Source organism: Pseudochaenichthys georgianus, chromosome 22, assembly GCF_902827115.2.
Source record: "Pseudochaenichthys georgianus chromosome 22, fPseGeo1.2, whole genome shotgun sequence".
Taxonomy (NCBI): domain Eukaryota; kingdom Metazoa; phylum Chordata; class Actinopteri; order Perciformes; family Channichthyidae; genus Pseudochaenichthys; species Pseudochaenichthys georgianus.
In genome coordinates, this window is record NC_047524.1 from 19,128,143 (window position 1) to 19,142,524 (window position 14,382).

Below are 14,382 nucleotides of genomic sequence, written 5' to 3' on the forward strand. Positions count from 1 at the left end.
TCCAATGCTAACAGCCGAGGCAGCCATTCTACCGGCTATGATGGAGAAAGGTTATGATGGCGCCGAACCAGCCCCCCGGATCTGTGAGCTCCATCAATAAGGAGTGGAACGCAGATTACATGGTTGCATGCCTGAGCTGCCAAGGACAAGAGCAGACTGTCCATGTCCTCATGTGGATGAACACGAATAAAAGAAATGAATAACAGCATTTTTCTTTGTTATCAATGTGCTAGTGGACACCCTGATATATATCTCGATCCATTATACTCAGGCGTAACACGTTTTATATAGAGTGGGTGCTATAAAACACAATCTCCCCTAGTTCCTATTTAAAGTACAGTATAACATAATTTTACATATACCATAATTCTAACAGTTTTGAATGTAGTTTAATCTGTTTACAACAGATTGAAGCTCTTGAGATTAAAGGTATGGTAGGTAAGAATGGAGAAACCAGCTCGAGTGCGCTAGAATTTGAAACTACGCAGCCGAAAAAAATCAGCCCCTTTCTTCAGACTTCCTTACAGAGCCCCTCCTCAAACACACACGAACGCTCACATGACCAATGAGGGCACGAGATAAGTTTGTGCACGAGATGGAAGGCTGACAGGCAGGTAGGCCATCCGGTCGTGCTTTTCACAGCGCCACGGCTTCCACAGATGACATTTTTTTATGGATTTTTTGTCAAAGCATTTAATATATTCATTGCTATCGGGATATTAAGAGCATTCCATGGAATATAACAAAAAGTGTTTCTGAAGTGAATTACCTACCCCACCTTTAAGAAAATGTATTTATTACTACACTTACTACACACAACATTAGTATCTGTTATACTGGACTGCTGCTGATTTTTCACAGACTCGTATTATACCTGTATTATTATTATTATTATTATTATTTTATTATACTTTTTATTTCTTATATTATGTACTTAGTTATGTTGTGGGTGCCTTGTAAATATGAGTGCTCTTAAAACTTCAGATAAGTTCACAGCTATTGATAATTCCAAAACGGATAAATACAAATAAAAAAGCAAACAGCACATTTATTCCAGTCCGTAATACGCTTTTAGGACTCGGTATTATACTGCAGTATGACTTGCTGGGATGGATAGTTTTTTTTTTTTTGCAGCGTCTTCTTTTGCCTGAGGCTTTAACATCCTCTCTCAGCCACCTCAGCACCTTCCCGGCAGGGCGTCTGAGCCTAAGCAGGGCCAGGGTGAGCCTTGGGGCTACAGAGCTCCACACACTCAATTTCCTCCAAAAAACCTCCTGTCCCTCCCCCAGGCGTTGGCTTTTTTGGCTGAATTACACCGCCGCCCCAGCAAGGCACCAAGGCTTAAAAGTGCTGTATGAAGCATGGTCATTACCAGCGAGTGCTTAACCCCTCGAGGGAGGGGGACACTGCAATGGGTGAGAGAGAAAGCCAGCAGAACTGACACACACTCCAAATCTCTTTCCTGTAATGGTCTGATATCCTCCTCCTCCTGTCCACTGTTCTCAACATGCTGGCTCTGCACCGTGTCCATGTGCACATCTTAGAAACAGCTGGTGGAGTTATGTGAGTCCCGAGAAGAGGCCGATATCAACACACAGTACGAGATCAGTTCAACTTTAAACAAGCCATGAACATAAAACATTAAATATATTTTGAGGGCAAGAAGGGGGCACTTCAGAAGAGTTGCAGAAAGCTGTAAGGAATAGCAAAATGAGGGAAAGCCTTGTTTCCACTAATCTAAGATCTATGTAAATAATATTATTTTAGGATTGTTTTTAAAATGGGCATATCCTCCTGCAATCATCATCATAACTGTGTTGGGTTTATGTAGTTGGTTACACAAGCTACAACCGTTTGCCGCTGAAACAAGGTCCTTGCTGCAACCTTCCTTACACAGCATCACACAGATGTTGATGTTCTCTGATGAGCTGTGTAACACAGCTTCAGTTGATATTGAAATGCATTTATCTTAACTATCCCCCTTATTTAAAGCAGTATTTTGTACCCTACTCACCAAATCATCAAGTTAGACATTCTGTTCAGATTTATTTCTCTGTCCCCTCTGCAAAAAATGTTTTTGGCAGAAGAGCGTTCATTTGCAAAGCCCCAACAGACTGGAATACTTTACCTGCTGCTATTGCATCATTGGGTTTATTTAAACATGCATTGTTATCTCACTTTCAACTGGTCTGCACTTGTTATTAACTGATATTGATGAAACAGATTTGCTCGACTGTCTCAAATTGTAATGATTATTTGCATTGCTTGAATTTTACTTAACAGACTGTATGTGGTTTGTCTTGTGTGTCATGTTTTGCATTTTGTCTTTTTGTTTATGTATGTCTGTAAGTTGTTGCTATTGTTGGGACCCCCTTGAAAACGAGATGGTGCATCTCAAGGGGTTTATCCCAATGAATACAAATTTCTATATCCACCACACAAGTAACGTAAGAGGTGGAGTTCTCGTAGAACAGGCGGACAGGCCAAGAAAAACAGTCAGAGAAGAGTTCACAAACTTGGAGTGCGTTTCTGTTTTGGCTAATGGCTGGTTAATTTGTTAGTGCGCGAGGGAGAGGGAAGGGAAGCAGATGGAGCTGTCAGGAAAAGAACAATGACCAGCAGCTGTTTGCCCTCTTCACCCCAAACAGACCCTTCAAGGTCTGGGACACCAGCTATGTCCCCTTTTGAATACTTTCCAGGACTGAATGTTTTTGGAAAATTGTTTTCATATTTCTGCTGATGGGTGTCCCTTTGTGGATCAAAGATTTCTGAATGAGGTCATTGCTAAGGCAGTGTTCAGAAAGGCAATAGCATATCAAAAACCAAAGTTGTTTCATTCGTTTCTGTGCAAGAAAGACGGAGTGGTCTAGCCCAAAACTTTAACTTGACCCCAAAGGCAGTGCTACGTCATCCAACAAAGCCATATCCTGGCAAATAGTACAAATTAAATGATGGGGATGTCAAAATGTAAGAAGCAAATCTTAGTATGATGGAAAACAAACAACAGCACTGCATACAGTAAACACCTCTCGACAGTTCCAACAAAAGCTGGACATTGTATGAAAGTACTCGTTATGTATTGGAGGGCTATTGTATTAAACAACAGTATAACCTAATAAACTGGGAAATATTCATACAGCGTGAAGGAAGAGGATATTTTGTACTGCCTGCCATTTTTGTTTATTTTGTTGTTGATACTATGCGAAGATACAAAAGTAGCCATTCAAGAACAAACTCTTTTAGATAGGAGCTGCGCTGCTGTCTGAGAATATCCTCGAGTATAAACTCAGGACAGATGCAGGTCAGTTCCAAGTGCATTACATTTGAATGAGGGTATACATACATCAGTATAAATATACTGTATGTGACTGTGATGAGAAGACAAGCGAGCCTGAGCTGTTCTTTCCATTCCTGATGGGAACATCTCTCCTGTCATCCGAGTGAGATTTCACGCTCATCTGCCTCCAGAGCCTCTTCCAGGCTATTCGCCTCGCTGTCGCTCTCTGCTTACTTTACTTCTCTTTTTCTGTCTGCTTACTGAGCTGTCGGCCCAGCCAAATTCACATTAAGAGATAAGGGTGGGTGGAGAGGGGAGACCAAATACCAAATGCATTTGGGTTATTAATCAACATTAACAAATGCGAGGGAGAGGATGCAATTTTGGGGAAACACTACGGATGGACGCATTCACCAAGGTGACACTTTAAAGCAAACATTAACCAAAACATTTTTTTCATCTAGGGTACCGCCAAATGCAAAAACAAAGTACAACAGCAGATATCAACGTTTGTTGGATGGCCAGGTGTCATACATTGAGGAAAAGCAGAGGAGAATGCTGAATTATAGAGAGCAATCCACAGTTTTTACCCATCTTTCTGGGAATTAGTGTTTATTTTTTGCCTTTTTTTGAGTATGAGAAAAAGCTTATACAAATGGTTGATTTGACTGATTCACCAAATGTCTGTTCAAAACAGGCCTGGAGTATAAACTGGAATGAGAGACAGGAATGATATTCACAGATTGATCAAGTTATAGACCTTATCATTTTAAAATGAGTTGACAGTATCTTGCAACAAATTATTATATTTTTAAACCTTTTAAGTTAGGTTGCCCTACGACGTATTAAAATATGAAGCATTAGGTTTCAACACTGTGAACCTGTAAATTATTATTATTATTATTTTTTTTAATCCTTTATTTATCCAGGTGTATCCCATTGAGATCATTGATCTCTTTTTCAAGGGAGACCTGCTCAAGTAGGTTCCACATGAAACATAAAAACATAAACAGAACAACAAAAGGGACATCATACAGCATCATTACAGGGATTTACAATTTACATAACTATCCACATGAATAGGTACCAACAACTTCCGATTGAGTAGCATCCAACCGAGCTTTAAAAACATTTAGTGGCACCAGATTGCTCAGTTTCCATTTCAATTGCAGACTATTCCAAGACAGAGGAGCTGCGCATCTAAATGCCATCTTCCCTAAGACAGTCCTAGCAGTTGGCACATTTAATAAAACCACAGCATGCGATCTCAGGCAGTAGCCACTTACAATTCGCCGTGAGATCAGGGAGCAGATGTAGGATGGAAGTTTCCCTAACATGCCCTTGCATACAGGGTACAGTGATGGGTTAATGCTTTACAGTTTGTCACAAATCTCAGTGCACTGTGATACGCAGCACCTAACTTGACCAGGCAATTGGCAGGTGCATTCATATAGACCAGATCACTATAGTCCATCACAGGTAAAAAGGTCACAGTGACTAGCCTTTTCCTGGCCTCAAGCGAGAAACAGGACTTGTTTCTGTAGAAGAACCCTAGCCTAACCCTCAGTGTTTTAAGAAGGTTATTGACATGACGTTTAATAGTGAGACAATCATCAAGCCAGATACCAAGGTATTTGTAACAGGTAACCACTTCAAGTATAATTCCTTGCGTGGTTACAATATCTAAAACAGGCTCTGGTGTCTTTTTAGCTTTTGAAAAGAGCATTACCTTGGTTTTATCCACATTTAAAAAGTCTGAATAATGTTAAAAACAGCTTGCAATTCAACAATAGCCTCCTTAATGGAGGGACCTGCACAATACATAACGGTATCGTCCGCATAAAAATGTAAGGTTGCTCCATCGACATTTTCACCTAAACTATTGATGTAGATGGAGAATAAAAGTGGACCTAAAACAGAACCTTGAGGAACACCATTAGTAATGTTTAACCACTCAGAAGACAGCCCATCAAAATGAACGCATTAGCCGCGTTCACACTGCGGTACTTTTCCCACAAAGGTTCATGCGAACTTAGTTCATGCAAACTCTTTAGTTCGCATGAACTAAGTACAGATCGCGTTCACACCAGAAAAAGTCCCTGGGGGTGGATTAGGCAAATGAAGCCGCTGACGTCACTTCTTCGTCTTCTGCTTTGGGTTTACTGGCAGGCCGCAAACCACTTCACGGCGTATACTGCCGCCCAAAGTCCCCGGCCGGAAGTCCCCGGAGTTGGGGATTGGCTTCAGTAGAAGCTGCTGGGACTCCCAGCAGCTTCTACTGAAGCCTTCCGAGTAAATCGCCAGAACGCCGACACCTCCTCATCTCCACCGCTCCCATGTTTTATTTTGTGTTGCCATAAGTTAGTCTCTCTGCGTTTCTGCGCTGGGCTAATGCTAATAATGCTAATGCGAGGATAATAAAATGGCGGCTTCACAAAACTTTTTGGGAGTTTTACGGGGCGTGGTTTGCAATTCGCCCAGCCAATCAGGAATATAGCTCTTTTCTCAAAAAAGACCCGCTCGAAAGTCCCTGCTCTCTAGCAGGGACTTTCGAGGGGGTAAAAAGGTTCGCATGAACTACTTTTAGTACCGGCTCTTTTTGGTGTGAACGCGACCATGAACTAAGTTCGCATGAACCTTTGTGGGAAAAGTACCGCAGTGTGAACGCGGCTATTGGGACCTTTCAGAGAGGTAGTTCACAAACCACCCCACTGCATGGCTGGATATGCCAATACTGAGTATCCTCTGCTTTAAGATGCGATGATCGACGGTATCAAATGCTTTGGAAAGGTCAATAAATAGAGCTGCACAACTCTGCTTATTATCTAAAATACTGGCCACATCATTCACCACTTTCATTGTGGCAGTGATGGTGCTATGTTGCTTTCTGAAGCCTGACTGATGTTTAGACATGATGTCATTTGTACATAAAAACATCTTAACCAGTTCACTCACTAGGCGTTCAAGAACCTTAGCCAGAACTGATAATTTAGAGATGGGCCTATAATTATTTAATAAAGTGGCCTCCCCACCTTTTAGTAGAGGCAGGACATACGCTGACTTCCACAATTTTGGAATTGTGTTTGTGCTGAGGGAGAGGTTAAAAAGAGTAGTGAGAGGTGGAGCAATAAAATCTGCAGCTATCTTTAAAAAGAAAGGTTCTACGTTGTCCGGGCCGGCCGGTTTCTTAGGATCTAACTTGGTTAAAGCTTCATGAACAACATCAACAGTAAAAGGAGTAAAACTTAATTAAGAAATTAATTAATGTTTGATTTCTTGTGTTTGTATTTTGTAGCGTATTTTCCTTCTTTGTGTGTAAGATAAAAAAATAAGCTTTGCAGTCATCTTGTTGTAAATACACAACAGACAAAATATCCAAAATTACTGGTGAACTTAAATTCGCCAAAAATACTAAATGGCTAATTTAAAGAAATATCAACAATTATACCATGTATGAATAGGAATAGGATGATGACAAAACATTTCTGATTTGACATCATCAGTGGACGAATGCAATTAGATAAATAAACCCAAGTTCTTCACTTACTAGTACTATACCATTTTTGGATACTTCTGTATATTTGAGCATTTCCATTTTATGCCACTTTGACTTACAATAGACCACATTTTGTAGGGAAAAGTGTATTTTTTACTCCGCTACATTTATTTAATATCTTAGTTACTGGTTACTTTCCAGATTTAGATTAAACATCCTAAATTAACTAATAAATTATGACGTATTTTTATAAACATGGCTACCCAGCAGTATATCTTGTTGAAAAAATTATCCTCACCAATACCAGCTACAATAAAGTTATGAAATTATCATCTGATAATAAACATTACTTTGAAATGTGCCATTTTGCATGATGAATATTATTTATAAAATGTTTTGTGCTTATACTCTTGTACTTTGTATTAAAGTTAGTATTTTACATTATGGTAAAACTACTTTTACTTTAGTAAAATATCTTGGTTTTTCTTTGGTCCACTGGACATTATCATTCCGTGGATAAACCTCACGACCCCTGTCATTTTGGAGCTCCCTCATAATGTTATCATGAGGAGGGCCAAGAGGTCTGTCCAGAGATCAAGTGCATCATGAATATTCAGAGTCTCATCCTCAGAAAGATGTGTTTTAATGCCTGCAGTGAGACCTACCCCAGGAGGAGAGACCATATACAAATGTCTGTGGGTGACAGTCTTAAAATGAATCTTTTTGTATTGCTCATTAACAAAGTCTCTTTGAAAACCAATGACACCGATGTCAAGGCCCAATGTGACTGTGAAACGAGGGCCAACCGTCATGAACAAAGACAAATGTGGCTTTCCCACCTGAGGCCAGGCCCCTTGGTATTACGTGGTATTCATCAGTCCAAAAAGACTAGGCAGAAAGCAGAAGCTGTTCCAAAAAAGTGCTGTCAGGTAAAAGTCAACAGAGAAAGTCCACACAGGGCCTGTTAGTGGTTTTCATGAGTAATAATTCATCGCAAAATTTGAAAGGATCCATAGCGTGTGGAAAATCAAATTCCATCTCTTTTGGTTTTGAATAGTCTTTATCTGGCTTTAAGTTACAGTACATATTCGTTTTCTGTCAAAGAGTGACAGGAGTTTCTTTGTGTTGTTTCAATAAGCTTGGCTCCAAGGACTCAATTTTTGATTAGAGCCTCGAGATAATGTCCCCACTCCTGCCTAAAGGAATTAACTGAAATATGTTTGACTTTTTGGTCAAATTACAAACTTAGACTCCTTTATAGCCTTTGTGTCTTCAATATGTTATTGACGCAGGTGCCCTTAGCTAACAATGTACTAAACACAATATAGCACATTATTGGTAAAGTAAAGTGCAGCCATACATGGCATTTGTAGAAGAGGAGAAGAACATTTCAAACTAGTGCTGAAAACGTCCCATTCAGAATTGTTGTAAGGCTGAGGAGAAATGTGTAATACAGTCATTATATAGACAGAAAATTAATGTGTTTCTCGTAAAGTAAAGTAAAAAATAAATCCCATTTGTTATTATTTCCTAAAAATACTGTATGATTAAGTGTCTTGGCCTCTTCACCCCTTCATATTGATTTCAATGGAATTGGAAAGATAGGTGAATTTGCAAACTATGTAAATTACATCTTCATGAATTCCTGGAGTTATTGACCAAAAGGTGATCATCACTTAGGTGAACGAACGGCCATGGAGTCTAAAATAGAGGGAAACTCTTGTAGATTACAAGCTGTGTTGAACCCCCTCCTCATATTAAACCATCCTCTACTCGAGAAGGAAATGAACCAACGAGTTGAAGTTTGGTTTTGCTTTTTTTTTATGGTACAAAACTGTAAACCTAACATCTTGTTATCGACCAGATGTCCAAGTAGCTTTGAGCAGTTAACAATTTCATTAGCTCAGAGTTTTTTTCTCAACTCTTCAATAAAGTATTAATAGATTGAAATTATGTATAGTCGTGAGAACTCAACACCATGTTGAAAAAGAAGCTTGGTGAGCTGATTAGCATTAGCATGTTTCAAGCATGTAGCAAGTTAGTGGTTAGCTTGTCGGCTACAGTAGTTAACTAACTAACTAACTAACTAACTAACTAACTAACTAACGAACGAACTAACTAACTAACTAACTAACTAACTAACTAACCCTGGGAGTGGTTGCTACGTCATCAAGCTTATTGGATCATAATAAAGGGCTGCGTGTCACGATATTCATGTTATGTCACGTTTTTATGTCTAGGTTTGGGTGTTTTGCTGTTCTCCCTGTCATGTTTCCCTCCTGGTTTATTGTCTGGTCCTTTTCCCTGTGTGTTTCCTCCTGTCGTTAGTTTCCCTGGTGTGTCTAGTTGTCTGATTGTGTTCACCTGTTGCCCTTGTGTTTCTCCTCCCCTGCCCGGCTGTTTCTCATCTTGTGATTACCCCTCCCTGTATTTAGTCTTGTCTCTTCCTGTGTTCAGTGTTGGTTCATTGTTTGTCTTTCCCTTCATGTCACGCTCCATGTTTGTCCTTGAAGTTTTGGTCCTGGATTATTTACTCGTGCTCCCCTGTTTTTTGGTAATGCTAACTTTGTCTCGTTTTCTTTTGTCATCGGCTTTTTTTGTAAATTAAAGCTCGCTTTTTGTTAATACTGCTTTTGGGTCCTACCTTTTCCACGCACCCTGACACTGCACACTTTAATATGAGTTTCTGTTTAAAGATAATCAATGGGCCAATCTTCCAGAACCTTCTAAGTGTATTTTCACCTTTAACTGTGAGTTAAAGTAACATTTGTTATAATGATTTTGTAGGCAAACTGGTTCTAACCTTGGTGTCCATACTGTGATCCTTGAGGTCCATAAGAACCAGAAGGGCCGCTCTGGGAGTAGGCACCCATCCCAGGATACAATGGGCCCCCAGGTGAGGGGTGGGGGGACATGGGAGGTCCTGACTGAGGAGAAGCAAACTGAGAGCCTGGCTGGTTCCTCTGCATGTTGGACATGAACCCTGAAACACACAATTAGACATAAAACGCAATGTCAATGCTTTGCTTAAAAAGGTGCCTGAAACACAAAGAGCTCTTTAAGAGTAAATACACCTGCTCAGAAAAATCAAGTGTTGACTGAGGGATTGAGCGAAGGTGGATGAGGTCATTATACCTGCTAAATAAATGTGGATATCCATTCAATGGCCCTGTGTAAAGAGACCCTTCCTTTTAATGAAAGCCTAATCTTTTACCTTGGCATTGGCTCCTGTTACTCGTAGATACAAATCAGTGAGTAACTCGGCATGGAGCGGGTATTAGACAAAACAGGCACCAAAAGCACAGGCTGACATGTAAAAGGAACCCTGAGCAAAAATAAAAAACACAGAATGTTTAGTGAACTCCTTTAGCAGTGAAAGCAGAGATCACGTATATACCTGGCCTAAAAGAAGAATGTATATCTGCAAAAGCTGAGTCCATGTGTTCTGAGGCATGAAAAAAAAGAACTAGCCCGTGAATTGACCATGGCTACTATGTTATTCTAAGCCATTCTGTCAATAGATGTGTTAAAACCTCTCAGGCCCCAAACTCGCCTCCACCATTCAAATTGACATTTGGAGCAATCCTCGCCTGGGCTTCGTTCTTTCAAGCGGACCCAAAAAACCCATAGAAAGGTCTCCCAATCCACCGTGAATGGAGAAAGGTCGCTGGACAGCCATTGAGTGAGCGAGACGAGGGTGTGTGGGTGTGTGTGTGTTGGGGGGGATGCAGTATTGCAGATAAGGTGTAAATGGATTGGGTCTGCTCGACTGTAAACTTTGATAGCTATCCGCTTTGATGAAAGCTCACGCACATTCCGACTCTTTCGTGAGTCTGGGGTTTAGGAGTTGGAAAGCGCAAGCAGACACTTGTATAATTCCTTGTTTCTGCTTAGAATGCGAGAGCAAATGTGAGGAGAGAGGAGGGAGATAAAAGTTGAAAATGCTGTGTGTGTATTCACTGTATGCTTGTGTGCATATACAAGTGTGTACATATTTGTCTTTCGGAGTGTGGGGGGGGGGGATAATGGGGAGAAGAGAGCAATAAATGTTCAATGCGTGTGTGTGTTTGTTCGTGCGGGAAACAGACAGAGGCCAAGACAGAGGCAGTGAGAGAGAAAGTGTGGGAGGGAAAGACAGAGCAACGGAGCAAGAGAAAGAACGATTGGGGCCTGAAAGTGCTTAGGCTGCGAGTGCTGGGTTTAAGGAGCGAGGACATTATTGTAATGTTTTGCTTCCATTAGGGTAAGGGGATTTTGGAGAGGAGGAGAAAAAAATTACAGTGTGTAATATTGCACTTTAAATTGCCTGGAAAATGGATGGGGAGAGGAACATTCTGCAGACAGTGCTAAAAGCAAATAACACGTTCAAGGATTTCTCTCTCTCTGCTTCCATCTCCACAAAAACACACACACGCGTAAACCTTTCTCTCTTTTTTGGCAGAGCGAGTGAAGCTCTCAGCCGGACAACAACAACAACAACAACAACAGGCAGCCGGCGAAGCACGCGAGAGACAGTGTGGGGGGGGGAAGGGACATTCAGCGGATTTATGGAAATTAAGAGTGGAGAGAGGCTCTTAGGGAGGCAGGCACTTGAGCAAAGTGGGGAGTATGTTTGGGAAGGGGGGGTTAATCCTTGCTAGAAAAAAAAGCGGAAAACAACAACCAGCCCTGTTAACCGGCGCTGTGTTTTTCCGGACTGGGCTGCGGGGGGGGGGGGGGGGGGGGGCTCAAGGTTTACAGGCATTAGAGAGCAGCATTCAATCTCCTGTTTGATTTCATCATGTTGGGAAAATAACGTTTTACAGAGCATCACTCTCTGTCTGTCTTCACCCATCTACTCCCTGTCTTCTATGTTAACTGTTCTTCAGTGGGTGATAGAGAAGGAGCATCACAGTCATCCCATTAAGGGTACATCCCAGCCTTTCAGATTTTGTTACAATGTTGTGTGGATGTAAATGAGTAATTCTTCTGTTTTTAGTAATGCTTGACAAGTGGCCATAATTGCTGGAAACTATTTTTCTGCTGGCAGGCGCATGCGGCTTGTGAGTTAGCATTCGTGCTACAAGCCTTTGGCAACAAGTAGTGGGCAAAACTGAAGTGGCTCCATCAAAAGAACACATGCTCTGACTCAAACTTAATCAACTGAATGTTGACTGTTACATATTTGCAAAAACATGGCTTTCCTCTGACCTATGTTGGGAAATGATGTCGTATGATGCTAAAAACCTTGTGTATGAGAGCTTTACCTCAACTATCATTTGATTCTGTTTAAAAAGTTTGTTCTCAACACATGCTGGTGCCGTCAAAAGCTCAGAGGAATATGAAAGGCGCCTGCTTGCTAAAGTCCTGCATTGAGACAAACAAGCCACAATCTTTGTTTACATCCTTATGTTCCATCAGAAAACCTTTCATTACAACCAGTGTTGGTGATATTCACAGAGCTTTACTTTGAACAGACTATTTATATTTTAGTTTCTTATGATCTTCACCCTTCATGTCCTCACTGGTGTGGAATGTGAAAAACTTATATTTCGGACATGGCTGACTTTAGAAAAGTATAAAGCTTATTTTATTCTGTAAATGATCAGGATTTCATTTGGAAACATTTTATGCTGCATTGGTTCTTCTAAGAATGTTAGCCATTACGTTTCACCAAAGTAAAACTCTTGTCATAAACACACACTGTATTCCACTCAAACAAACTTCTCTTTACTCTTTGTCGCCTTTCAAATGTCAAGGCCTAACACTGAATGTGTGCCATTGGATACAAAATACACACACATATACCTTTCTCCTGAGCCATGGGTGAGCGGGTGTTTGGCGGGTGGGCTCCTTCTGGTCCATTCCCAGAGCTCTGTGAGGCCATCGCAGAACCTGCACAACAATATAGTCATAACGTTTCAAACATTCACACACAATTCAGAGTAATACAAGCTAAAATAAAAATATGTTGCATTAATTGAATTATCTTCTTTGTATAATAGTAACAACATAGTAACAATAGTAACAAATACTTACTCCCTGTCTGTATTACTTAAAAACTGAAGGAAACTGCATGAACTGTTGTGACAAAAAGCTGTGAAGGACAATTTGTTTCCCCTTCTGCATTTCTTTCTATGACACTGAGGTAAGCTAGAAGGTTCATTTGGACTTAGGTTACCCTGGTTACCCTGGATGTGTTCATTGGGCTTGAAGCGATAGGGTTAGAGCGATTGATGCCAAATGTACAGACCCCCCAAGCACGCAGCAGAATCACTATGCATGAAGTTGTTTGTGATTCGCTGTTAGCTAAATGACAAATGCACCTCCAGAGGACATACAGTATCAAGTCGTTGGACCCTGTGCCACTTCCTTGTGCAAGCATTAAAACCAGAGCGACCCCCTATAGAAACCAGCAGCATTTGAGGATCATTGATTAGGTGGTTGTGCAGGTCTTTGGGCTGCGCCTGTTCCATTGAAATCCAATAGCGAGTTGAGGGTCTGATTAGGACAATGGCAGAAGAGACTATGTCGGATTGATTTGGATTGAAGAGAGAAATGGCAAATTAACCTTTTATCTTTGGATTCAGACCTGAGGCAATGAGGAGAGGCAGAGTTTTTTTCTTTTTAAGACTGCATTGGTTGTACTTTGCTGTGGATGAAAAATCCAGTACTTGAACATAATGCTAGTGAAATGCAGCTTTACCCAGAAGACATGTTAATGTTATTCAACGGTACATGTTCACTAATGATTGTCACTACATATTTGTACAATTACGGTATATGATTTGACTTTGTTTTACTCAGGATGCCACATTATGAATTACTGCCGCTGAGTGACATATTAAACAAAATGTTTCTGCGATAGTGTCCTTAGAAGGCCACACTGAATATAAATCCCTTATTATAATGGAAACACTTCACATTATTCAATCACAAAGTAGAAAGTGTGCTGTTTCAATAAGTGTGCGGCGAATATTTGTTACGTGTGTGATATGATGTGTCTGTCCACGGTAGCAGGAACATGACTGGAGGTGGGCAAACTCTCCACATAAACAAACCCATTAAGTCAACATAATTGCTTTGCATAAAAAACGCATAAACAAACATTTCCATACACCGGCTGCCTACACAGTAACACACACACAAACACGCGCAAAGATACTCAAAACGCACAAGAAAACACTCGTAATGCGCAAAGGTAGAGGAATATGTGCTGTAATATTAGCACAACACCACACGCACGCACGCACCACACACACACACACACACCACACACACACCACACACACAACACACACACACACACACACACACCACACACACCACACACACACACACACACACACACACACACACACACACACACACACACACACACACACACACACACACACACACACCACACACACACACACACACCACACACACACACACACACACACACACACCACACACACACACACACACACAGACCCCCTGCCTGACTCATAAATAGATCCAGCGGCGCTGCTTCAAAGAGGGAATATTCGATTAGTCTGTCATCATGTGGTGGAGGGAAAGGGAAAACGTCAGAGTGCAAACCCTGAAGAAACCCTTAGATAAAACAATAATTACTAACTATGTGCTT

General features: G+C 40.9%; 1 protein-coding gene across 2 annotated transcripts in view; it reads right to left on the reverse strand.

Annotated features, from left to right (window-relative positions):
- arid1b (AT-rich interactive domain 1B) overlaps nt 1-14,382 on the reverse strand; it is a 179,844-nt gene that overhangs the window by 30,627 nt on the left and 134,835 nt on the right. For both annotated transcript variants that reach the window (XM_071207190.1, XM_034111673.1), the window contains exons 6-7: nt 12,561-12,647; nt 9,577-9,756 (exon numbers count right to left, since the gene is read on the reverse strand). In XM_071207190.1, coding sequence (XP_071063291.1) covers nt 9,577-9,756; nt 12,561-12,647 — 267 coding nt within the window. The remainder of the gene's footprint in view (nt 1-9,576; nt 9,757-12,560; nt 12,648-14,382) is intronic.